At 44.2% G+C, this 27,640-nt stretch overlaps 2 protein-coding genes across 3 annotated transcripts; one reads left to right on the forward strand and one right to left on the reverse strand.

The window, feature by feature from the left end:
- LOC144600236 (myosin light chain 5-like) lies at window positions 1–19,459 on the reverse strand. 2 transcript variants are annotated; one of them, XM_078411796.1, is made up of 7 exons: window positions 19,261–19,459; window positions 4,143–4,250; window positions 2,618–2,693; window positions 955–1,059; window positions 802–880; window positions 651–699; window positions 1–117 (listed from the first exon to the last, which is right to left on the reverse strand). In XM_078411796.1, exons 1-7 carry the CDS (start codon window positions 19,447–19,449, stop codon window positions 16–18), a joined length of 708 nt encoding a protein of 235 aa, XP_078267922.1. In that variant the 5' UTR covers window positions 19,450–19,459; the 3' UTR covers window positions 1–15. The 2 variants fall into 2 exon arrangements, with proteins under 2 accessions (XP_078267922.1, XP_078267915.1); XM_078411789.1 differs by having other exon boundaries at window positions 651–880.
- Window positions 19,355–27,467, forward strand: LOC144600247 (ATP synthase F(0) complex subunit e, mitochondrial-like). The gene is made up of 4 exons (XM_078411809.1): window positions 19,355–19,510; window positions 20,243–20,297; window positions 22,337–22,435; window positions 27,295–27,467. Exons 1-4 carry the CDS (start codon window positions 19,475–19,477, stop codon window positions 27,318–27,320), a joined length of 216 nt encoding a protein of 71 aa, XP_078267935.1. The 5' UTR covers window positions 19,355–19,474; the 3' UTR covers window positions 27,321–27,467.
- The last annotated feature ends 173 nt before the right edge of the window (window positions 27,468–27,640 follow it).

Raw genomic sequence — 27,640 nt, forward strand, 5'->3', positions numbered from 1 at the left:
TGTTTGATTTTTCATTTAGTCTTCCTTTTCTTCACCGTGTGTGATGATGTAGCAGAGTGATTTATAATCCAGGTTACCCGCCGTGTCAAAGGGAGAGGACTTAAACATCTGGTCAGTCTAAAGCATACAGCAAAATGGAAGAAAGGGAGGATAACATATTACACTGCCATTAAATGTTTAAATGTTGAAATTGTGTACACCTGGTTCCCAGTATAAAGAAAACAGATGCAGACAATCTCATTAAATATATAAAAGTGGAAATGATAAAACCCATTGAAATCAACTCAAAAACCTATTTTGTGCATAGGTACCTTATGAATACAGTCATTGTTAACACAGGATTATTTTCATCTAAATCACACATCCTAACATAACTACATTACTGATACATACATTTTTAAAGAGAAAAATACGTCACCTTTTATTTACTTCTGCTGTTTTTTAAATGCAAGTTAATTTTTGGAGAACAAATTATATAACTTACTCCATTATGGGAGTTGTAACATGGAGAAGTTTTCTTGTTACACCCATTACATGGATGTGACAAGGTGTGTGATACCTTGTTACACTTGAGATACACTCTCTTCCATTTGTAATTGGCAAATGAGTATTGGTCAGAGAAAGGTGAACAGTTAAGTGTTTGTACAAACCTCCTCAGCTGTGAACTTGTCAGCTTGGGTCATTAACAAGTGTTTCAATCTGCAGGTGGAAAAGAACAGCATGAGAAACTTGACAATAAAGACAACAAGAAACTGCAAAACAAGCACTAGCAAAACCCAAGAAGATAAAAGAAACAAGTACTCCTCTTTGTTGATGTGTCCTTTCCCATTTGGATCAAACATTTTGAAGGCATTTACCATCACTTCTTCTGGATCAGAACCTGTGCAAAAAAAAAGAATCAGTGAGAACATAGTTAGGGGGCAAAAAATGGAAACAGCCGTGATATTTTCATACCATGTAATTTTGCTCCAAACAGATTTAAAAACATGGTGAAATTAATTGGACCAGTAGCCTCTTGCAGCATGGATTCCAGTTCATCATCTTTTATGTTGAGTTTGCCTAAAAATAAAATAGAAAATTAATGATATGGTATTTTTGATATGAATCCCATAAGCTATCAACTCCTCACATAGTTTTGACCAATCTTTGTTTTATTATTTTTCATGGCTGACCATCAAACATATTATATTAAATGGACCAGGGAACTAGACCATTCAACCCTGCAGAACTGTTCTTTTATGAGCATTTTTTGATAATGGATCTTAGTATTCTTTGAGAACATATATTTCTAGCCATATCTATTTTAATTCATTTTTTATTCATTTCCATTGACAGCCAAGGACCATATCCTGAGCAGGTCTCATAAGGAACTACACCATTCAACACTTTGTCTTTCCTTTTAGTTGACATTTCTCCAGAGTGTTAAGCTCAATACTATCAGGTTTTTTTCATATACAGGGCTCCTTGGAATCCAAATAACCTGATTTACAGAAATCTGACATTACATGAATTCTCCCAAATCTTCTGAAGCATTTTCAAACTTAATTATGTGTAATGTTAGGATGATTTGGGTAAATGTATGTAGAGCAATATGATATGGATAGCTGTTGAAAAAGGACATTTCAGACTTATGGACAAACCAGCTTATGGATAATTCTCAGAAACAGAACCTTTACATAACCTGAGGAGTGCCTGTATTTTCTGTCACAGGGATCATACTTGCGCTTCTTCTCTTTTCATGGTGTCGTCATGTTGCTTAATTCATGCTGACTAAAACTGAGCACAATATTCTGTGGTCTAACCAGTACATTGAACGGTTTGCCATTCACCAGTAATCTAGCCTTATGTACAAGTGTCTCGTAATAGTGTGACAATTCTGACTGTGGGTGCTGTCTGTATGGAGTTTGTAAGTTCTCTCTGTGACCATGTGGGTTTACTCTGGGTGCTCTGGTTTCCTCCCACATTCAAAAGACCATGCAGGGTTTGTAGGTTAATTGGCTTCTGTAAATTGTCCCTAGTGTGTGGGATAGAACTAGTGTATGGGTGATTGCTGGTCGGCATGGACTTGGTGGGCCAAAGGGCCTGTTTCCACGCTGTATCTCTAAACTAAACTAAGTTATACTCATTTTATCTGCCTGCACATTACTCGTATACTTCCATTCCCTGCATATCCATGTGCTTATCTAAAAGCTTCTTAAACTTCACCATCAAATCGGCAAACTAATTTTCCTTCTTACTAATTCTAATCCTTCTACTAATGATAGTTCAAAAGTAATGCATAGGTGGCGGTAAATTTTAAAATGCTTCAAGGATGTAGCAGACACAAGTCTTTTCTTTCACCAGTGTTTAGCTGATGCTGGCTGTGGGAAAGGAACAACTGAAGATAGCTGCAAGCTGTTACTGGTTGTCAGCTGGTCGATGTAACTGATACGGCAGAGGTTGAACTGAGACATTCCAGAGGCTGAAATGTGATATTCAAATATTTACGGAATATTCTAATATTAAAGTGGATCTGTCAAGTGACTAATAACCATCATAAAGGGAAATCACAAGTGCATTTTTCTGTATTCAGCATCAGTTACACTGAGAGGGTATGAGATTTGCAAATAGCATTTACCCAAGGATGCATAAGTGTCTTTCAGATCTTCTTTGTCAATGAAGCCATCTCTGTTCTGGTCAATCAGAGTGAAAGCCTGAAAGGAGAAAACCATCAAAACCATCCAGTTTAACATGTGGAATTCATTGCCACAGACGGTTGTGGAGGTCAAGTCTAAGGATATTTTTCAAGGTGGAGATTGACAGATTTTTGATTAGTACGGGTGTCAGTGGCTATGGGGAGAAGGCAAGAGAATGTGGTTGAGAGGGAAAGAAAGATCAGCCAAGATTGAATGGTGGAATAGACTTGATGGGCCAAATGACCTAATTCTGCTCCTAGAATTTATGAATTTATGAAGTAATTAATCCCTCTGACTCAGATAATTTTATGAACATGATAACGTGCAGTTACAACAGAAGATGCCTGGATTTCAATTGAACATCTAGAAATATTTTCGTCACTTATCTTGTAATGCAAATGAATAAAGCACAATATATTATCTATTTAACTCAACTGTAAAATATATTAAATTATGTAAACTATTGCACATGTTTCCAGCCCTGACACTTTCCTGGATTCATGAATGTAATAACTAGGGAAAAAACCCATTGGAGATATTCTGAACAGTAGGCGGTTCAATTGATACAAGGAAAGGATTTAGTTTTAAAACTTTGTGCTTGGATTTTATTTCAAGTTTAGATTTGTCTTTGCATTCCATTCAATATTGATGTCCCTAATCAAATATGGGAAACCGATATCAATTTAAATAGCGTAGGAAATAAAAGTCTTCCAGCAAATGGCTAATTGTAAATCATTTCATTTTTCAGATTTTAATCTTTCTCATATCCCTTTATGATAAGAAAACAACCGTTCAGCCTAGTGAATCTATTCCACTCTTAGAACAAACCCATTACTCTTTCCTGTGGCTTTCTCCCCACTCATACTATTCATGTAATTTAACATCTTCATTAATCATTGGCTCCTCCTACCCCAGTCGCCTGTTCCAGCCTACCAGTCTCGTTTCACTCTTTCCCACATACTAGTTGCAGGGTTATCCCTCCTCTTCTCTGCAGCTCTTCTGCAATTTTATACCCAGCATTGGGGAATCAAAAACATGAGGACATCTGTTTAAGCTGAGATGTACAAAATGTAATAGGAACCTCAGGGACAACTTTTTCCACTCAGAGGGTGGTTTGTGTATGGAACCAGTTGTCAAGGAGTACATAGAACAAAGAACAGTAAAGCACATGAACGGACCCTTCGGCCCACAATGTTTGTGCCGAACATGATACATTAACAACATTTAAAAGACACTTGGACAAGTACATGGATAGGAAAGGTTTAGAGGGATATGGGCCAAACGTGCGCAAATGAGACTAGCTTAGATGGGGCATCTTGGTCGGCATGGACGAGTTGAGCCGAGGGCTCCCGTGCTGAATTACTCTATTTCGTGTCAAAGAACAAAAACTTAATAAGGTATAAAGCGCCTCGGGGTCAACGGAAAGGCGCTGTACAAATGAAATTGGTCCCAGTTCCGGACACTTACTTCCTTGAATTCCTGGATCTGGGTCTGCTCAAAGCTGGAGAAGACGTTGGAGGAAGCCCTCTGGGCTCGCTTGGCGCCGCCTTCCTTCTTTTTGGTCTTCCTGCTCGCCTACAGGGCAAAGAAAACCATGGAGTCAGATCACAAGGATAAGCTGGTTGGGCTGGCCAACGCCGCGCCGCGCCGCGCCGCGCCCTGAGTCCACACACTCACCATGCTCGCCCGTGGCTGCCCATCGCGGCTGTGGTTTATATAGCGAGCCGGGCTGGTGATGGACTCTCCGGCTGGAGTCTTCTCAACTCCCTGAGGCACACTGCAGCCCGCACCAACTACTCCTTACAAGGAAACATTTAGCTCGACTGCAAAAGTGTCCCGGGAGAATGGTCGAGAGATTAAAGTTTCAGCACCTGACTGCAGATCCGTTCTGGACTTCTGCGGGAGGAATTTTAAAGTTGCATTTATCGCCAGTGAATCCACCAAAGTTGGTGAGGTAGCAAGAAATACAACTGCAAAAGAAAAGGAACGCACTTCAGAAATGCTCCCACGATCCCATTCTGAATTTAAGCTTGCTTGTTTTAAATTAGTTTAACTATTCTCATGAAAAAGCAAATCCAAAGGAAAAAGAACATGCAGTTTGGAAACATACTCCACCCGTTCCTTCTACTGGGGTAACTTTGTCAGACCTGGATTCAGGCCATACTATCGAGCAGGTAGGGTCCTGGGAGAGAGATGGACACAAAGTGCTGGAGTAACTCACCGGGTCAGGCAGCATCTCTAGAGAGAAGGGATGGGTGACGTTTCGGGTGGGGACCCTTGTTCATCTTTCTTTCCCCCCCCCCCCACCTGCAATCAGTCTGAAGATGGGTCCCGAGCCGAAATGTCACCAATCCATGTTCTCCAGAGATGCTGCCTGACCTGCTGAGGTACTCCAGCACTTCGCGTTCTTTTGTGCAAGCCAGCTTCTGCGGTTCATTGTTTCTACAACATGGACAGATTCTTGTAACAGGTTCTCCCCGGGTTACGTACGCCGATGTACATGCATCATGTGCATGCGAACAAGCGTTTGGAAGACCGGCGGGGTGGATTTACAGGCTACTGCGAGGTTGACATCCCCTCGCTCCGTCCCTTCCCTACCCTTGTCGTCGTACTCGTTTTACTGTCGTCCTGTTGAGTTCCTCTACTCGTTGTCACCTGTCCCACCTATTGTGTGCCACGTGTCCTTGATTATCTGTGCTTTTTGCATATCTTGCATAATGTTTTCACAAAATGCTGGAGTAACTCAGCAGGTCAGGCAGCATCTCTTCAGTCTGAAGAAGGGTCTCGACCCGAAACGTCGCCCATTCCTGCTCTCCTGAGATGCTGCCTGACCTGCTGAGTTACTCCAGCATTTTGTGAATAAACACCGTCGATTTGTACCAGCATCTGCAGTTATTTTCTTATATTCCCTTCATTTTTCCTCAGTACCGTTTACATCTCTCGACCCCCTTTCCTCTGATTCTCAGTCTGAAGGAGGGTCTCGAACCGAAACGTCACCTATTCCTTTTCTCCAGAGATGCTGCCTGACCTGTTGAGTTACTCCACCATTTTCCGTCTGTCTGCAGACATCTTCTGTCGTGTGGGGAACTTCGCGTAAGATGTGAATGGTTGCGCTAAAGATTGGTTGGACTATGCAACAGTTGCTTTATGTTGGGCCGCCACATTTGTGACTAGGGAACAGTTCTTAGGAACAGAACCCAGTGGCAACCTAGGTAGCCAGAGAGCTGTACACCATGGGAAATTGGCCCTTCGGCCCACCTGGTTCATGCCGACCAAGATGGCTTACCGAGCTAGACCCAATTACCTGCATTTGACCCATGTCGCTCTCAACCTTTCCTGTCCATAACTTTGTCCAAATGTATTTTTAAAGTCGTAATTATATCTGCTTGCGTAGCTTCCTCTGGCAACTTATTCGTTGGGAAGACCTTTACATGGGCAGTACAGAAGGGGTATCCACAACTGTTGATAAACGACTCTTTCCCAAGTACAGCAGCTTGTATTTACATTGGCCTGTTATTATAAAATCGAAATTGAGGCACTTTACCGAGGCTTAATCTGCTAGAAAGGCCCAGACAAACCGAAGGCACCATTTATAATATCTGCTAACATGAGGGCAGGGAAGATGAAATATACATAATCTGGAAGAAGGATAATACATCATCTGAGAAAGAAAGCTGTTTTCAAAATAGCATTGATCATTGATTTCTGACTTGTTAAATTGCTACCATGGAACTGGATTGTACTCAATCTCTGATAAATCCCCAGGGCCTGATGCTCTGCACCCCAGGGTACTTAAGGAAGTGGCTCTAGAAATCGTGAACGCATTGGTGATCATTTTCCAATGTTCTATAGATTCACGATCAGTTCCGGTAGCTAATATTATCCCACTATTTAAGAAAGGAGGGTGAGAAAACAGGGAATTATAGACCAGTTAGCCTGACCGGTGGTTGGGAAGATGCTGAGTCAATTATAAAAGATGAAATCGCGGCACATTTGGACAGCAGTAACAGAATCGGTCCGAGTCAGCATGGATTTACGAAGGGGGAATCATGCTTAACTCATTTTCTGGAACTTTTTGAGGATGTAACTAGAAAAATGGACAATGGAGAGCCAGTAGATGTAGTGTAACTGGACTTTCAGAAAGCCTTTGATAAAGTCCCACATAGGAGATTAGTGGGCAAAATTAGAGCACATGGTATTGGGGGTAGGATACTGACATGGATAGAAAACCGAGGACCCAAACAGTCTTTCCAGGTAAGGCAGAGGTTCACCTGTACATCCTCCAACCTCATCTATTGTATCCGCTGTTCCAGATGTCAACTTCTCTACATCGGTGAGACCAAGCGCAGGCTTGGCGATCGTTTCGCTGAAAACCTCCGCTCAGTCGATCTCAACCAACCTGATCTCCCGGTGGCTCAGCACTTCAACTCCCCCTCCCATTCCCAATCTGACCTTTCTGTCCTGGTCCTCATCCATTGTCAGAGTGAGGCCCAGCGCAAATTGGAGGAACAGCACCTCATATTTCGCTTGGGCAGTTTACACCCCAGCGGTTTGAACATTGACTTCTCCCACTTCATGTAGTCCCTTCTTCCCCTCTCTCTCCTCTCCCTCTTCCCAGTTCTCCCACTAATCTTCCTGTCTCCGTCTACATTCTATCTTTGTCCCGCCCCCTCCCCTGACATCAGTCTGAAGAAGGGTCTCGACCCGAAACGTCACCCATTCCTTCTCTCCTGAGATGCTGCCTGATCCACTGAGTTACTCCACCATTTTGTGTCTACCTTGGATAGAAAATTGGTTGGCAGACAGGAAACAAAGAGTAGGGATTAACGGGTCCCTTTCAGAATGGCAGGTAGTGACTAGTGGGTACCGCAAGGCTCGGTCCTGGGACTGCAACTATTTACAATATACATTAATAACCTAGATGAAGGGATTAAAAGTAATATTAGGAAATTTGCAGAAGACACAAAGCTGGGTGGCAGTGTGAACTGTGAGGAGGATGCTATGTGGATGCAGGGTGACTTGGACAGGTTGGATGAGTGGGCAGATGCCTGACAGATGCCATTTTAATGTGTATAAATGTGAGGTTATCCACTTTGGTGGCAAGAACAGGAAGGCAGATTATTATCTGAATGGTGTCAAGTTAGGAAATGGGGAAGTACAACGAGATCTGGGTGTCCTCGTTCATCAGTCACTGAAAGCAAGCATGCAGGTACAGCAGGCATTGAAGAAAGCTAATGGCATGTTGGCCTTCATAACAAGAGGAGTTGAGTATAGGAGCAAAGAGGTCCTTCTGCAGTTGTACAGGGCCTTAGTAAGACCACACCTGGAGTATTGTGTGCAGATTTGGTCTCCAAATTTGAGGAAGGACATTCCTGTTACTGAGGGAGTGCAGCGTAGGTTCATGGGGTTAATTCCCGGGATGGCGGGACTGTCATATGTTGAAAAAATGGAGCGACTGGGCTTGTAAACACTGGAATTTAGAAGGATGAGAGGGGATCTTATTGAAACATATAAGATTATTAAGGGATTGGACAAGCTAGAGGTAGGAAACATGTTCCCGATGTTGGGGGAGTACAGAACTAGGGGCCTCAGTTTAAGAATAAGGGGTAGGCCATTTAGAAAAGAGATGGGGAAGAACTTTTTCACCCAGAGAGTTGTGAATCTTTGGAATTTTCTGCCTCAGAAGGCAGTGGAGGCCAATTCTCTGGATGCTTTCAAGAGAGAGTTAGATAGAGCTCATAACGATAGTGGAGTCAAGGGACATGGGGAGAAGGCAGGAACGGGGTACTGATTGTGGATGATCAGCCATGATCACATTGAATGGCGGTGCTGGCTTGAAGGGCCGAATGGCCTACTCCTGCACCTCTTGTCTATTTTATCCTCAGCATGACAATTCACAAAGTACAATGCATACTCAGATAATAATGGCCAGAGGCCTGTACCGCAAAGAGATTACAAAGAACTGGTCAGGTGGCATTTCCAAAATCCAACTCAAGAAAGCCTGCAGCAAAGGTACAGATCTGTTTCAAAACTAATTGCTCCATTGTGTTTGGAATCAGACAATCATTACGCCATTGTGAATATTCTGAATATTTTGAGAGATACATCATCATCTAGTTAAATTGGGAGCAAATAAATCCCAACACATTAAAGATGTGCAGATCTATTCTTTCCAGCCTTGCATGGAACATAAGAACTTGCATTTATGCAGCATTTGCAATATAGTAAAATGTCCCAACTTCTTTAAATGACAATCTTTGACACGAGCTATTGAAAGAGTTGACCAAAGGCTTTGCCAAAGTGGTTGGTTTTGCAAAAACAGAAAAAAGTAAGAGTTAATGATTAAATAATGATAGGGTTCGAACAAATGAAAGGACGGCCAATAATTTTGAAGGATGTGGAGGATGCGCAGTAGGGTAGAATTATAATGTAGACTGTTTACTGTTTTAAAGGTTTTTGAAACGAGTTTACTGAGAAAGTGGTGATGTCATGGTGTCGCACTGGAGAGATTTCATCAACACCATCTCTGCAGAGTTCTTCAAATCCATAGGCAAGATAAGTCAACCAACATTGGTGTATTCTTCCATGTCAACATTTCCTGCATTAAGGCCCTAATTATACATGGTCAGCTCCATGGGTCAGGTCAGGAAAGAAACAGCTACTTTCTGCTGTGGCCTGATAGTATCCACAGCAGAAAGATTGGTTCTCACGAGGATCATTCCGATGGGATTCCAATCTTGATTAGCATGTCCATCTAGAATTTGCCTGGATGGATTATGCCAATTGAATCCCTTAGAAAAGTTACACATGGAGGTTTAAGTTCATTATTGTCACATGTACTGAGATACAGTGAAAAGCTTTGTTTTGCATGCTATCCAAACAAATCAGATATTCCATACATAGATACAATCAGTTCAGACTCAAGTACAATAGATTGAATAAAGGGGAAGATACTGAGGAAGAATAAAGTTCACAGCATTATAGCATTGTCATGCATCAATTCCATTTCCATTGACAAAGTCAAATGGTCCTCAATGGGGTAGCTGTGAATCGAACAGTACCTAGTTTATGGAAAGACGGTTCAGAAGCCTGATAATGGGGGGGGGTGGCTGTACTTGAATCTGGCGGTGAGAACTTTCAAACTTCTGTACCTTCAGGAGCAGGAAGAAGGAATGACTAGGGTGGAACAAGTCTTTGACTATGTTGGTTGCTTTTTTCAATGCATTGTGAAGTGTAGCTGGAGTCTGTAGTGGGAAGTGTGGTCTGTATGATGAACTAGGCTTCATCTACAACTCTCTGCAATTCCTTGTGGTCTTGGACAAAGTTGGTCCCAAACCAAGCTGTGATGCAATCTGACAGTGTGCATTCTATTGTGCATCTGTAGAAGTTTGTAAGAGTCGCTAGAGAGAGGCCAAATTTCCTCACACTCCTCAGGAAGTAGAGGCCTTTGTATGCCTTGTTGGCTATCGCATCAATGTGGTTGGTCCACAACTGATTATTGATAATATTAACACCAAGAAACATATAGCTCACAAACCATTTCCTCTTGTGCATCATTGATACTGATTGAGGCATGTTTCCTGAAGTCAATTACTGACTCCGTCGACTTGCTGACATTGAGGGAGAGGTTATTGGAGAAGAAGAAAAAGATGAGCATAGTTCTGTACTTTATTAAAATATTTTGTCACATTGATCAATCAACAATATCGATTAGGTTCTTCAAAGTCGATAAATGCCTTTCTTGAATTTTGAAACTGTTTAATGCATTAATTGTTGGTGTTTTACTCAGTGTATGTTCAGAACTGAATACCAAAATCATCTCAAGAGAATTTAGCCTTAAGATGTTTGGTATTTTAATAGTTAGCTTTAAATAGTTATCAAACGATGAGCTTTGGAGCAAAGAAAAACAGAAAGGTCTCCAATCATAAAAAGTATATTTATAGGTCATCTGTTGCAGAAACATTATGATTTATTTCTCAAATAATAAATTATAATCCCATTAACTAACTCTACCAATGTTTGTTTTAATACCATCTGATGGCATTAGAGAGTTTTATATTAATAAGGAGGATTTCAGGATTAACTAAGCAAAACCACTTTTTTCTTATTCTCAAGAGCTATTACAAGTGCACGATAAATACTGGACTTCCCAGCAATGTTTGGATCCTGAAATTTTAATTTAAACTAGTAAATTTTTTGGTAGAGAGATACAGCGGAGAAACAGGCCCTTCGGCCCACTGGGTCCGTGCTGACCAGCGATCCCTGCATATTAACACTATCCAACACCCACTAGGTACCAAGCCAATTAACCTATAAACCTGTACGTCTTTGAAGTGTGGGAGGAAACCGAAGATCTCGGTGAAAACCCACGCAGGTCAAGGGGAGAACGTACAAACTCCATACGGACAGCACCCGTAGTCACGATCGAACCCGAGTCTCCGGCGCTGCATTTGCTGTAAGGCAGCAACTCTACCGCTGCGCCACCGTGACCGCCCTTTTTAAGTTTTTAAACTTGTTGCAAACAGATAGCTTAATATATTGAAACAGAATGGAAAGAGATGAACTATTAAAGGCTGGGAAGGCATGTCATCCCCATAACATTTCACAATACATTTATAGAATTAGTTTGAAATGTTTCCACTGGTTATAAGAACCTATTATGAACTTTACAACAAGTGTAGAGAGCTATAAAATATTCAAAGGTGTCACATGTCATGCAGAAGATTCATCTCATTTAATGGTTTTATTAGAAAACCTTTATAAGTTGGCTAGACACAGGGAGTGATTGAGTATGCCACAACAAATCTAAAAGAAGAGTCTGATGGATTGACCATATCCCAGAGAGAATATCACTATACAAAGCAATGGCAAAGTTATATTTACACAGACAGCTGACCCTACCATTAATTCCCAGCTGAGTTGATAGCAACTTTTCATCCTCATTTAGTTACAATCCTTCGAGTTTAAAAACACACACAAAATGTAATACTTTATTCTCTATAATGTGCTTTATGCCAACAATTTAGGCAAAATATTGACATTTGCCATTCAGTCTATTTCAGTGAATTACCGACATTGCATAACAATTATTACCTTGGTTTGAATAAATGAGATGTATCTTCTCAAGAACAAGAATTTATATCTAGTTGGAATCTTTTATACACGAAATAATATTGATTAGGTTCTGCAGAGTAATAACAAAAGTTGATAAAAGTTCTCAAATTTGGAGAGTCAGAAATAAGCAGTTACTGAGCCAAAGGAAATGTTCGATGAGGTGACTGAATTATTTTTAATTTTTCAGGAACCAAACATTGCTGGGAAGTGCAGTATTTATGGTGCACTCCTAATTGCTCTTGAGAATAAGGTGGATCACCATCACCTGGAACCACTGCAGTTTATCTGACTAACATACATCCATGGTACTGTTGGGTTCAGAGTTCCAGCATTAAGCCGCAGCAATGATGAAGAAACAGCACCTGACCGAAGCAGATGGTGTTGCCGAATGGCTCCAGCAACCCGCTTTTAATCCTGATTTAGGGTGCTATCTTCACACAGAATGCACCTTCTCCAATGTGACCGGATTTCCCTTGGGCACTCCAGTTTCTTCTCACATCCCAAAGCCAGGGTGATTAATTACTTGGCTACTGTGAATTAGTTACTTACTGTCAGTGGGTGAAAGTCAATGGATATGTGAAGATAATGAGTTCCAGGGAGAAAAGTGGCGAATTGACTTTTAGACTTCAGATACAGCATGGAAACAGGTCTTTTGGCGCAACGAGTCCACGCCAACCATTGATCATCCTGCATTCTAGCATTATCCTACACACTAGGGAAATTAACAATTTACAGAAGCCAATTAACCTACAAACCTGCACATCTTTGGAGTGTGAGAGGAAATCGGAACACCCGGAGAAGTATTTAGTGCGTTAGTAATTTCATTAAAAATGACAAAATTCTTACAAATATCGACATGGTGGACGCAGAGAGGCTGCGTCTCCAGGCCGTGTCACCTAGAACTAGTGGTTGGAATCTCAGAATAAGGTGCACACCATGGGGACTGATATAAGGAGGTACCTCTTTACACAGAGAGTCTCTACCCCGAAAGTATCTGCCCCGAAAAACAGTGGAAGCTCAAACGCAAAACAAAGTTCTACAGATTTGGAAGTTCTCTGGACATTGAAGTAATCAGGAGACATGAGGAGCAGTGGAGCCACAAGAAACTGCAGATGCTGGAATCATGAGCAAAACACAAACTATTGGAGGAACTCAATGGGTCAGGCAGCATCTGTGGAGGGAGATGGACAGATGACTTTTCAGGTTGGGATCCTCCTTCAGGATGACATGTGGACAGAGCTGGATAAAGGGCTGGAACTGGCTCAATGGGCCATATGGCCTACTGGTTCTTATAGAACTTTTCATTCTTAGAAACATAGAAAAAAGGTGCAGGAATAGGCCATTTGGCCCTTCAATATGATCATGGCTGATCCTGCTTTCCCCCCCATATCCCTTAGCCCTAAGAGCTACATCTAACTCTCTCTTGAAAACATCCAGTGAATTGGCCTCCACTGCCTTCTGTGGCAGAGAATTCCACAGATTCACAACTCTGGGTGAAGATTTTTTTCCTCATCTCATGACCTAAATGACCTACTGTAGCGACCATGGAGAATGGTCTAGGTCGTCGAACCCTCGGATTGGCCAGCGAGGTCACGTGGGAACGCGACCATGGGGATTGGTCCAGGGAAGGACATCGCTGATTGGTCAGCGATGTCATGGGTGCGTTTGGCGCCCGATTTAGTTAGTTCGTCTGAGTCTTCAAGGAAGACAGTAAGTTTATATTGGTTGTCCTGCGACTTGTTGTTTTGATTCTGTATTCGTGTATTGCGGTTGCAATAAACTTCATCTACAACTACAAGTCTCGGACTCGCCATATTGGTGACCCCGAACGTGATCTGGACGATCACCGACTGAGAAAAACCCGACGCCTCGTTGACGATGACTGAGCAGGGCACACCGGAGTCAAGCGCGGCGGACGTTCATCTTCCGTTATTTTGGACGTACGCACCGCAAGCTTGGTTTATCCACGCCGAGGCCCAATTCCATATAAAGAAGGTGTCGGATGATTCCACGAAGTATTTCTACCTCGTCAGCGCACTATCGCCGGACACAACCAAGCGCGTGATGCGGTTCATAATAAATTCACCTGCGGAAGACAAGTATGAAACCATGAAGAAGGTATTACTGCGGACCTTCGGGTTAAAAAAGCATGGTGGTGCGGCAAAACTTCTGCACCTACCTGAGCTTGGAGACAAACTGCCTTCCGTCCTCATGGCCGAAATGATGGTGCTAGCCGGTGAGCATACGGATTGCCCGATGTTTGAGCAGGCATTCCGCGAAAAACTCCCCGAGGATGTCCGATTGCTGCTTACGGATTGTTCTTTTAAGGACCCCGAAGCATATGCAGCGAAAGCGGACGCGCTCATAGCAGGAAAAAACAAGGCAGGGGATTCCATCAACAAAGTCTCGACATCGGTGACCACGCCACAGCGACGACAAGAGGGCGCCACGTCTCCCGCCAATTCTCCGAAAGCCCGCCAAAAAGATCCGCACAAGCGCGGCTGGTGCTATTATCACCTACGATGGGGTAACGAATCCCGCAACTGCCGTTTGCCTTGTACCTTCGCGGGAAATGCCTCGGCCGATCGTACATAGGGGCAGTTACGATTGGCCAGAACCGGCGCCTCTATGTCCATGATCGATTCACGGACACAGAATTTTTGGTGGACACCGGAGCCATTGTCAGCATAGTGCCGCCGACCGACCTCGAAACCAGATCGGGTAAGACAGGTCCCACCCTCATCGCGGTTAATGGCAGCCCAATTCGCACTTTCGGCACACGGAAGATGTCCCTTGCGTTAGGCCTACGCACGTACGAATGGCCATTCATCATAGCCGACGTCAAACAAGCGATCCTGGGCGCAGATTTTCTCTGGGCTTTTTCACTGGTTCCTGATGTCCGCGGTAACGACCTCCGACCCGCTGCTGAAGACGAGCACGTCGCTCCGGCAATCGCCTCCTCGCCCAGCCCTACTGTCCAGGCCGTCGTCGCGGCCCCCGATTCGTATGCTGCGATTCTGGCAGAGTTCCCAGAGCTGCTCGTCCAACGTTTCGACGCGCCTTCAGCTAAGCACGGTGTGGTCCATCACATCCGCACCGAAGGCCCTCCCGTTTTCGCTCGGGCCAGGAGACTACCGCCAGACAAACTGGTGGTGGCACGGGCGGAGTTCAGGAAGATGGAGGAAATGGGAATTGTTCGTCAGTCTGACAGCCCGTGGGCCTCGCCATTACACATGGTCTCCAAGGCATCTGGGGGGTGGAGACCATGTGGCGATTATCGGCGTCTCAATGCTGTCACCACGGCTGATCGCTACCCCATACCGCACCTACAGGACTTTTCATCTGGACTGGAAGGAGCGGTAGTGTTTTCCAAAATCGATTTGGTGCGAGGATACCACCAGATTCCGGTGCGACCGGAGGACATACAAAAAACTGCAACTATTACTCCGTTCGGGTTGTTTGAATGGTTGCGTATGCCTTTCGGTTTAAAGAACGCGGCACAGGCTTTCCAGCGACTGATGGACCGCGTGGGCAGGGGTTTACCCTTTGTGTTTATTTATTTAGACGACATCCTGGTAGCTAGCCCCTCAGTGCAAGAACACCAGGCCCATTTGCGGACCGTGTTCCAGCGGCTCCAAGACCACGGGCTCATTATTCAACCCTCCAAATGTCAATTCGGCCTCCCTGCTCTCGATTTTCTAGGGCACAGAATTACCCCTGCCGGCGCTGCCCCTTTGCCAGAGAAGGTGGAGGCTATTCGGGCTTTCCCCAGGCCCACCACAGTAAAAGGGCTGCAGGAGTTCGTTGGCATGGTTAATTTCTACCATAGATTCGTTCCGGCAGCGGCGCGAGTCCTGCGCCCGCTTTTCCAATGCCTTGCAGGTAATCCAGTAGAATTGTTGTGGTCCCCGGCCGCAGAGTCGGCTTTTACGGCAGCTAAGGCAGCCTTGGCAGACGCCACCATGTTGGTCCATCCGAGCCCCTCAGCCCCCACGGCCCTGACGGTCGACGCCTCTGACGTGGCGGTGGGTGGAGTTCTGGAGCAGCAGGTTGGTGGCCGTTGGCAGCCTTTAGCGTTTTTCAGCCGGCAACTAAATTCGGCCGAGCTGAAATATAGCGCATTTGACCGAGAGCTTCTAGCTCTCCATTTAGCTGTCCGTCATTTCAGGTATTTCCTCGAGGGCCGCCCATTTGTGGCATTTACGGACCACAAGCCATTAACATTCGCTTTTTTGAAATTGTCTGACCCATGGTCGGCCCGCCAGCAGCGGCACCTCACTGCTATCTCAGAATTTACCACAGATGTCCGTCATATCGCGGGTAAGCTGAATGCCGTTGCTGACGCCCTGTCTAGACCTGCTTTTCCCCCTATTTCGGCGGTGGACTGCGAAGTGGATCCCCAGCTCCTGGCGGATACCGTTTCGACGTACCAGTCCACCACTTCGGGATTGAAGTTGGCTCAGGTAGCTTGTGGTTCGGAGGGCACGAAAGTCTGGTGCGATGTTTCTCTTCCTCGCCCCAGGCCGGTAGTACCGCCCTCCCTTCAGCGCCGGGTTTTCGATGCCATTCATGGGCTGGCGCACCCGTCCATCCGCTCCACCTCTGCTTTGGTAGCAGCTCGGTTTGTCTGGCATGGCCTACGGAAACAGGTAGCGGGTTGGGCACGTTCCTGCGTTCCCTGTCAGATCGCTAAAGTCCAGCGCCATGTCCAGCCCCCCGTACAGGATTTCGAAGTCCCGGCTTTTCGTTTTTTTCACATCCACGTGGATTTGGTCGGGCCTTTGCCTTCCTCCCAGGGCTACACCCACCTCCTCACGGTGGTGGATCGGTTCACCCGGTGGCCAGAGGCTTTCCCATTGTCTGACATCTCGTCAGCGTCTTGTGCTAGGACTTTGGCCCTTCATTGGGTAGCCCGTTTCGGGGTCCCGGCAGTTATTACAACTGACAGAGGACCACAGTTCACTTCGTCCCTCTGGGCCGCGCTGGCGGAACTGTACGGGTCCAAATTACAACCCACAACTGCATATCACCCCCAGGCAAATGGTCTCGTGGAGAGGTTCCACCGCCAACTTAAGGCGTCCCTCAGTGCAAGGCTTGAAGGCCCGGACTGGGTAGACCAACTCCCTTGGGTTCTTTTGGGCATCCGGACGGCTCCAAAGCCAGATCTCGGTGCGTCGTCCGCAGAGCTGGTATATGGCTCGACCCTTCGAGTACCTGGAGATCTGTTTCCGGACACTTCAGCACTGCTCCCTACAGTCCCAGCAGCGTTAGCAGCTCTCCGGGAACGGGTGGGCTCCCTGGCTCCAGTGCCGACTTCACGTCATGGGTGTCCCATGGTACATGAACCGTCTTCCCTGAAGGACTGTGAGTTCGTTTTTTTGCGTAAAGATGCCCATCGCGCCCCGTTGCAGAGGGTCTATCAAGGGCCGTTTCGGGTTTTACGTAAGGGAACGGCTACTTTCACCTTAGACATGGGCGGCAAGAGTGAGCTCGTCTCGGTGTCCCGGCTCAAACCTGCCCATTTGGACCCGGATCAACCAGTCCTGGTCGGTCAAACCCCTAGAAGAGGCCGACCTCCGTTAGTTCCGCCCAGTCCACAAACCCCCATTCCGACAGTTCCTCCGGGACCCCCAGTTTCGGCAGTCCCCCTAGGACCCCCCGTTCCGGCAGTTCCTCCAGGACCCCCCGTTCCGGCAGTTCCTCCAGGACCCCCCGTTCCGGTAGTTCCTCCAGAACCTCCCGTTCCGGCTGTCCCACCAAGTCCGGAACCTCCGGCTCCTGTGGTTCAGGCTGTCCCTCTCCGTACTCGTTATGGTCGCGAAATCAGGCTCCCAGCTAGGTTCCGCACCTCGGGTTCTGGGGGGGGTCATGTAGCGACCATGGAGAATGGTCTAGGTCGTCGAACCCTCGGATTGGCCAGCGAGGTCACGTGGGAACGCGACCATGGGGATTGGTCCAGGGAAGGACATCGCTGATTGGTCAGCGATGTCATGGGTGCGTTTGGCGCCCGATTTAGTTAGTTCGTCTGAGTCTTCAAGGAAGACAGTAAGTTTATATTGGTTGTCCTGCGACTTGTTGTTTTGATTCTGTATTCGTGTATTGCGGTTGCAATAAACTTCATCTACAACTACAAGTCTCGGACTCGCCATACTACCCCTTATTCTTGAAATGTGATCCCTGGTTCTGGACTCCCCCCACATCAGGAATTTTTTTCCTGCATCTAGCCTGTCCAATCCTTTAAGAATTTTATGTTTCTATAAGATCCCCTCTCATCCTTCTAAATTCCAGTGAAGACAAGCCCAGTCGACCCATTCTTTCAGAGGCTGTCTGACCTGTTCAGCATTTTCTGTTTTATTTCACTGCTCCCTTCACGTCCTGTTCAATTTTTGAGACAACTTTGTCCGGCTCTCCCGGAACATTTGAGATCAAGTGTTGCATTTAGTGTTGCCTTTGTAGTCGTGAATGTGTTCTTCCAGGATTCTTTATGCTGGATATGTCTCACAAATAAAAACAGAATGAAGAGTGTTTCAAAGCTGGGTGCATCATAACCATCAATCAACTGTTCGAAGGTATTTATTCACAAAATGCTGGAGTAACTCAGCAGGTCAGGCAGCATCTCAGGAGAGAAGGAATGGGCGACGTTTCGGGTCGAGACCCTTCAGTTATTTTCTTACACATCAATCTACTGTTGTATGATAAAGAGCTTCCCGAAGAAATTACCTCTGGAGGTTTAGGACAAGCAAGAGTCTCACTTAGAGTGATTATTGGCAACAAATTTCTGCCTAGCATCTGCCAAGAAAACTCTTTAAACTTTTAGACTGGAGAGAGAAGGAATGGGTTACATTTCAGGTCGAGACCCTTCCTCCAGAGATGCTGCCTGCCCCACTGTGTTACTCCAGCATAGTCTTTGTGTCTGTCTGAGGTGTAAACCAGCATCTTTTGCTCCTTCCTACTCATATGGGACAGGCACTATACTGTTTGTGAAGTCCCATGCAACGCAATAAAAATAAAACACCGTCAGCCCTACCATTGAATGATCTTGTCAACACATCAAGTAAAAGCATCACAGAAATCAGCTGACATACACCTGGAAAATACCTGTGCTGGAGAGTGGGAAGGGAAGAACAAGACTCATGTACACACTACATAGAAACATAGAAAATAGGTGCAGGAGTAGGCCATTCGGCCCTTCGAGCCTGCACCACCATTCAATATGATCATGGCTGATCATCCAACTCAGTAACCTGTACCTGCCTCCTCTCCATACCCCCTGATCCCTTTAGCCACAAGGGCCACATCTAACTCCCTCTTAAATATAGCCAATGAACTGGCCTCAACTACCTTCTGTGGCAGAGAATTCCACAGATTCACCACACTCTGTGTGAAAAAAAACTTTCTTCACAAATGTCATCTCTTCCTTTCTCTGCAGAGATGCTGCTGAGACTGAGTTACTGCAGCATTTTGAATCTACCTGGGTACAAGCCAGCGCCTGCACTTCCTTCCCACGGCCACGGGGCAGCGTCCTCCGCCTCAACGTGATGACGCTCCGACGCAGTGCACGGTGACGTCGGGCCGCCGCTCTCAGGGACGCGATGACGTGCCCGCGGTGCGACACGTGGACGCGATGACGCAGTGAGCTGCCCTCTGCTGCCGCGGACATTTGCTTCGCGTTGCCGGTGGCCGCCATGGTTCCCCCGGTGCAGGTGTCGCCCTTCATCAAGGTAGGCGGCCGTGGCGGCGCTCGGGGACTGCGGTGGGCGCGGCTCACACCGTCCCCTGAGCGAGGGAGGCGGCAGGGAGCTGTTCCGTCGCCTCTCTGGCGGAGACTGCCCTGTACTGCCCTGGCGGAGCCTGAGCTCTAAGGTCAAACCGGGACCTTGGGGCGGGGCGGGGGCACGGAGATAGAGTGTGTGGGGAGAAACTGCAGAGACATCGGAGATAGACACAACATGCCGGAGTAACGCAGCGGGACATGCAGCATCTCTGGAGATAGAGGGCAGAGGGAGAGAGAGATACAGAGTGATACTGGGAGGAGGGGGAGAGATGGACAGGGGGAGTCATACAGGAGAGGGGGAGAGGGGATACAGGAGAGGGAGGATGCAAAAGAAAGAGATCCAGGAGAACGGACGAGGTACAGGAGAAGGGGAGAGGTTGGGGAGAAAGGAAAGGGTCATTGAGTCATATATCATGGAAACAGGCCCAACTTGCCCATGCCAACCAACATGTCCCATTGACATTAGTCCCACTAGTGGTGACAGATACAATAGTGCAATTAAAGAAGCTGGAAGATAGGCACATGGATATATAGGGAATAGAGAGAGATGGATCACTTTGGAGGCAGAGATTAATTTTACCAGGCATCGTGTTTGGCATGGACGTTGTAGGCCGAAGGGCCTGTTCCTCTACCGTTCTGTACAGTGTCTACATATTACCTGTACTGTTTTCTGTTGCAGATGGCTAGATACTCTGCGTTGTTCGTTGGTGTTATCTATGGCAAGACACGCTACGGTAAGGACCTGTGCCCTGTCTAACCTGAATGCATCATATGTTTACTGTACATTTACTGTGAGGATAGTAAGATCATTGTGGGAATATTACTGTTAGGGCAGTTTGATGTCCAGTTGGAGGTGGTGTTTGGTCTCTTGAAAAGCATTAAGGTGGATAAATCTCCAATGCCTGGTGGGATGTATCCCAGGTTATTAGGAGGTAAACGAGGATATTGTTAGGGACATTGAAGATCTTTATTCTCTCAAGCCACAAGGCCCCGGGGGGACTGGGGAGCAGCCAATGTTTGTTTCTTTAAGAAGGGAAATTAAGATAATCCAGGGTATTCTAGGCCGGTGAGCCTCATGTCAATGGAAGGGAAGTTATTGGAGAGAGTTCTTTGGGATAAAATCTGCTTGCATCTGGAAGAGTATTTGACAACTAGGGACAGTTAGCATGGCTTTGTCCATGGCAGGTCATGTCTTACGAACTTGATTTAATTTTTTGAGGTTATGATGGTGATCGATGAGGGTAGGGTAGAGGAGGAAGAAACAGACCGTGCGGGGCTGGGGAACGATGAGGTTGGAGGCTCTGGTGGGCAGATCAGAGGAGAGGTCCTGACCTGAAATGTTACCTGTCCTTTTTCTCCAGAGATGCTGTCTGACCCGCTGAGTTGTTCCAGCACTTTGTAGCTATATTTGGTATAAATCAGCATCTGCAGTTCTTTCCTGTCATAAACATTGAAATAACCTTTTACAAAAATAACACAATCCTATAATTCCTTTTCCGTGAACCTGGTAAGTTTAAGGCAGCAGGGAAACTGAGGCTCCAGTGTGAGGGTAGATGGAGCAGTACACTTTACCTCATGAGCCAATGCTGAGCCATTGGGGTTTCCCAACCAACAGATAATAGATTGTACAAGACAATTGGTGAGGAAATGTTTGGAATATTATATTCAGTTTTTTTCATGTTATAGGAAAGATGTTGTTAAGCTGGAAAAGGTGCAGGGGCGATTTCAGAGGATGTTGCCAGGACTCGAGGGCCTGAGCTATAAGGGGAGGTTGAATAGGCTTGGACATTATTCCTTGGCATACAGGAGGATGAGGGATGATCTTAGAGCAAAAAAAGATCACACGGTGAATGGATAGGGTAAATGCAGAGTCTTTTACCAAGAGTAGGGGAATCAAGACCAGTGGACATGGGTTTCAGGTGAGAGGAGAAAGATTCATTTGGATCCTGAGGGGCAATTTTTTCACACAAAGGGTGGTGGGTATATGGAGTGTGAAGTAGTTGAGGCGGGTACTGTAGCAACATTTAAAAGACTTGGGCAGGTGCATGAATAAGATAGATTTAGAAGGATTGTGGACCAAATGCAAGCAGGTGGGACTAATGTAGATGGGGCATGTTGGTTGGCATGGGCAAGTTTGGCCGAAGGACCTCTTTCCACACTGTGACCGAGAGCTTCAATGTGTCAAGCTTGGAACAAATTACACTGCTCCGGTGAGTGAAGGCAGTGTGGGTGCTGATGAGTGGGAAGGCAGTGGGGCAAACATTAACGATGACCCTAATGCCATTCAATGGCATTGCCAGATCATCCGTTGATGTGTTAGTAGTTTCATTGTATTTGGCTTTGAATGAATTACACTGTTGCACTTTTATTCAAAGAATTTGTCCCAATGTAAACAGGACAAAATTGGAAAGGGCACTAAGTGCTAGAGTAACCTAGCAGGTTAGGCAACATCTACTTTGAAGAAGTTCTCGTGTAAACCAGCATCTGTTGTTCCTTATATCTACATTTTGATGCTCCAGTGCAAAATCTCCAGCTTATGCTTTGAAGAAGTTCTCTTCTCCAGAGATCTGCTGAGCACTTTGTGTACTTTTGTGTAAACCAGCATCTGCAGTTCCGTGTTTTTACACAGGACAATGATTAGTATTTATGGAACGTTAGCAAGTAATTTAAATTCATTGTTTAAGGACCAAAATATGAAAATGGATGATTCTTATAAAATTAAGTCTGATCTTTAAAAGGGGATTTAACCAAGTTGTTTGATATTTTTTTGAAGACTATTTGAAGCCTGTTGCAGCAGAAGAGAGAAGAATCGAAGCTGAAGAGAAAAAGAAGCGAGAGGAGCTTGAACGCATTGCAAAGCAATTGGCTGAAGGTATTTGAAAGTTAGATTTGATTCCTTGCCATTCTATTTAAGTGGTTATGGTTCCATTGAAATTCCGACATCCTTACAGCCATTTACAGGTTGGATGCTGGGAGGATGTTACACTATGCTGAAAAATCTACAAGTAGGAGTCACCATCTCAGAACGAGGGAAAGCCCATTTTGGACTGAGATGAGAAATATGTAAATAATGGGGGTGGTGCATCGTTGGAATTCTCTACTCTCGGGAGACATGCGGACTCAGTCATTGAGCGAATTTAAAACGGATCAATAAACTTCTGAATATTAAGGGAGTCAAGGGATATGAATGTAGTGTAGTAAAATGGTTTTGAATTGGAAATCAGCCATGATCTTGGTGAATGATGAAGAAAGCTTAAAAGGGTCAATTGTGCCACTCATCTTCCGGTTACTTGTGTCTTATGAAAGTAAGATTTGTATGTGACTATGAGCTTATATAATTTATGCCAGGAATGTTGAAGCATAAATGGATCCATTCTGTTTGAATTGTTCAATAGCTATATATTTCATTGCCCATGCCTAACAAAAGTCTATTGGTGTAGGAAAGAACTACAGATGCTGGTTTAAATCGAAGGTAGACACAAAATGCTGGAGTAACTCAGCGGGACAGGCAGCATCTCTGGAGAGAAGGAATGGGTGTCGTTTCGGGTCGAGGCCGTTCAGACTTCTTCAGAAAAGTCTGTTAGTCTCAGTCTTAAATATCTCAGTTGCCCCACAGTCTATGGAGGGGTACAACCTCTAAATATCCATTATTTTGGGCAGAAAGCGCTTTCACTCCACATACCATAACTAATTTTAAGGCTGTGTTATTTGTCCTGGATTTGGGTACCAAACAAAACCACTTTTATGCACTTATTCAACTGCACTTATTCCTATCAACGTTATCTTTCATTTAAAATATCTCATGCATACTGTGCCTGGTCCTTGCAATCTATATTCACATTTATCCTTTAAGTCCCAATGTACCTACCAAAATACCTTTATTCTTAATTGTTAACTGTATGTTTGTGTTGTCATTTGTGAGTGGAGCACCAAGGCACATTCTTTGTATATGCACATACTTGGCCAATAAACTTATTCATTCGTTCAAAGCCCAAAACAGACTTGTACCTACAGATGGACTCCAAATGGTATCTGTTTAAAACTTTGCATAGTTGGAGAATCACTTGCAATCCTTGCTCACCCTCCACCATAAATCCTTCAAATTATTAGCTCCTGTGGTAGTTTGTTGATAACCTCAGCAATCAGTTGGACCTTGAGCTGACCATGCCTTGCAAAGACTATCTATTTCTGGCTTAAACATGGTGCCCTGGCAGGGAGTCCCTTCATCATCAGTTTTACCCATTGCAAATCTCCCTTTATGCAGTCCCCATTTCCACTTTTATAAATCCGAGTTAATTCAAAACTCTCCTGTTTGTATTTCACATATTACGGACCAGCATCAATTAACTCGCCAGCACTTGACATTTAACTTTCCCATCCTTGTTCAAAGGTCTTCATGTTATCCTTTCCTATCTGGAATATATTTTTAAAGACTGCATTTTCCAGCTTTCGCCATTTGTAAATCCAATGCCCGATTCACTGGAATCATGTGAATTGCGTGGACTGAGGCCAAAATTGGAAAATCTATATTTTTCCCCACAAAATTTACTACTTTGATCAAGCAGTTTGATTTCCTAATTTCTTCCTCTCTGAGTTTACCAGTTTTAATTTTGTGAAATACAAAAGAATTATATTTTGTATAATCATACACAATTTTTTAACAAGCTTGACTTTGAGATAGGACAAACAAATTGGAAAGGGCATGAGTGTCAATGATAATAAAAGATGATACAAGGGGAGTGAAGAATTGAAAGTGGAATCTGTTTGGGTGAGGATCAGAGAGAATTACTGGAGGTGGTTTCAAACTTTCATTGCATCATCTTCGCTCTGCGAACCCACCACTCCTCAAATTCAAAGATAAGTTGTTTAGTTGATGGGGAATCCAAATAAGCGAAAATAGATTGGAGGAAGTTTTATACTGGAGCAGTGTCATAAAACTATCTGGGGGACAGACTGCTTTGAATCTTTTCATATGTAATGAGTGGAAGAAATTAATTTAGAGGGTAATTAAAGGAAAATGAAAAGCCGAGACTTTGCAGGTTTGCTTCAAGAGACTTTATTGCATGATACCATGGAGAGATTGTGGCAGTGAACTGCTCACCAGTTCTGTGACTTCACAGCAGAATTAACCGACAGTTATACTGTGCAGTAAACAACTTTTGTTTTTTGTCAAATACAACTATACGAAAATATACTATCTACTACATGGGTACCAATTATTTTATTGGTCATAACATACTTTTTATCTATGTTAATCTTATTCAACAACAGATGATTAATACAAGTCAAACATAATACAAGGGCATCTTGACATTATTCTATCTCACCTTTTAGGCGGACCGCGCCACCATCCCCTCTGCGAGTCAATCATAAGCCCCCCATTTACTGCACCATTTCTACGCTACTAGTGGTAGGGGGCACGGGTGGTCTACCCAGCTTGACATTCCATCTACTATTGTAATCCAGCATTCTGTAACTTCCCTCTGGGGAAAACCAGCTTCCTTGTATACACTGGAATTTAGAAGGATGAGGGGGGATCTTATTGAAACATATAAGATAATTAGGGGATTGGACACATTAGAGGCAGGAAACATGTTCCCAATGTTGGGGGAGTCCAGAACAAGGGGCCGCAGTTTAAGAATAAGGGGTAGGCCATTTAGAACGGAGATGAGGAAGAACTTTTTCAGTCAGAGAGTGGTGAAGGTGTGGAATTCTCTGCCTCAGAAGGCAGTGGAGGCCAGTTCGTTGGATGCTTTCAAGAGAGAGCTGGATAGAGCTCTTAAGGATAGCGGAGTGAGGGGGTATGGGGAGAAGGCAGGAACGGGGTACTGATTGAGAGTAATCAGCCATGATCGCATTGAATGGCAGTGCTGGCTCGAAGGGCTGAATGGCCTACTCCTGCACCTATTGTCTATTATCTCTGTCCTAATTTTGTAATGCTTACATTCACCATTCAACACATTCCCAGACAAGAGGTAATGCGTCTAATCTTATTTTGCTGGTTCCCACGAGCCTCTTCTGCACCTGGTCAACAAGAGATGCCAATTGCCACATCCGCACACCCGTTCGTTACCTTGTTCAATTCCGATCAAAATTAAGTAAGACAGGATTTTAATATTTTCTTCCACAATGAGCAAGTCAATTGGTAATCTCAAGGAATTCTCAGCAACGGTGATCACAACATTAATATTTTTATTGAATACAAAAAGCACATTAGAATCTATTTTTAAAGTAATTTGCATAGCAAGAGTAAGTAAATTGACTATGATGTATTTGGAAAATAAATGAAAACGTTTGCCAGTAGATAGGCAATGAGCATTAAAAATTTAAGTGTTTTCCAATTAATATGTGTTGAGTAATCTATGTAAGAGTTTAAGGATTGTATTAGATTGAAAAGAGGCTTGTGAGCCCAGAATAGTAATTCATTTTGAGGATTGAGAGTGTTTTGTAAGCCAGAAGAGCATGAATTGATTGTGAGAGAAGAGAGCAAGATATGTGTATTTCAGGATAACTACTGGGAGATGAACAGTTATGAAATTAAATAAGGAAATGACTGAGGCCATTGACTATTTTGTATCTGGCTAATTAGTAGATGTCACAGTAAATGTATATAATGATATTAACATAATTGATTATTAATAGAAAGTGCTGGAGAAAGTAAAGATCAAATCCTCTAGAGCAGGTGCCCCACATTCTTGAGTTCTAAAAGGATTAGGCAGTGAGATGGTGGTTTCTCTAACATTCACTAATTTGGAATGGCCCCAATGGATTAGAAGGTAGCAAATATACAGATGCTCCCCGACGAATGATGCTTCGACTTACGATGTTTCGACTTTACAATGGTGCAAACGCTGGGCAACAGCAGCGACCCATAGCTCGCTTCCGGCCACGTGATCAGGTGTATTTAAATGCATTTTGACGCAATATTTTCGGTTTACGATGGGTTTATCGGAACGTAACCCCATTGTAAGTTGAGGAGCACCTGTAATACTACTACTCAAAAAAAGAGCAGAAATAAAATAGAGCTTCAGCGTGGTTAGCATGAGAACATTTGTCAGGGAAATTGTGGAATCTATTGAAAGTAGTGGTAAAACAACAAATTGTTATTTGAAACAAAAATAATCAGGATTTATGAAAGGCAAATTGTATTTGATAAATTTGAGGATTTTAGCACATAGTTAGTAACTAATGAGGGAGCCAATAGGTGTTAGAAACATAGAAAATAGGTGTAGGAGGAAGCCATTCGGTCCTTTGAGCCAGCACCGCCATTCATTGTGATCATGGCTGATCATCCACAATCAGTAACCTGCGCCCAACTTCTCCCCATATCCCTTGATTCCACCTGCTCCCAAAGCTCTATCTAAGGCCCTAAATGTACAAAAGGCATTTGATAAGGTTTTATACCAAAGCTTTTACATAAATTAGGGTCTAAATATCGTATGTGTTAACATGGGTGGAGGATTAGTTAAAGACAAGTAGGAATCATTCACAGACTGTTGAAGTTAAGGAGCGGGCATGAGATGAAAGTTGAGGATTTTTGTCTTGCATCAGACCAGAAAGATTGTGATGCTGAGAGGAACACATCTCCCTGCCATTTCTTTGGCTTTGAGCATAACGGAACCCAAAAGTTTAATACAAAATTTAGTTTAGTTCAGTACCGTGAAAAGCTTTTGTAAAATAGAATACAGACAATGTATGTGCATCAAACAGTAAATTTATTTCCCATTCCAGCAAATGAAGACACTATATTGAAATGATTGAACCAACAAAAGAATGGATGAAGAATATATGACGTGCATTTCTGGTTGATCGTATGGACTTATCAGACGTAAATATTCAAGACCGCTTTCTGGTGCATTTTCCACCACTTCAAAGTGAAAAAATAAAATTTATTTGAACTATAAGTAGTCTTTTTGTTTGATTATTTCTTGAAGGTTCAATGTGGAGCATTTGACTTACAAGAACTGCTAATATTGCTTTTGCTGTGTTTGATTTTGAATTGCAAGAATATGCCAACAGACCACACATTATGTGTCGTATGTGTAAGAAACATAGAAAATAGGTGCAGGAGGAGGCC

Source organism: Rhinoraja longicauda, chromosome 1 (genome assembly GCF_053455715.1).
Source record: "Rhinoraja longicauda isolate Sanriku21f chromosome 1, sRhiLon1.1, whole genome shotgun sequence".
Lineage (NCBI taxonomy): Eukaryota > Metazoa > Chordata > Chondrichthyes > Rajiformes > Arhynchobatidae > Rhinoraja > Rhinoraja longicauda.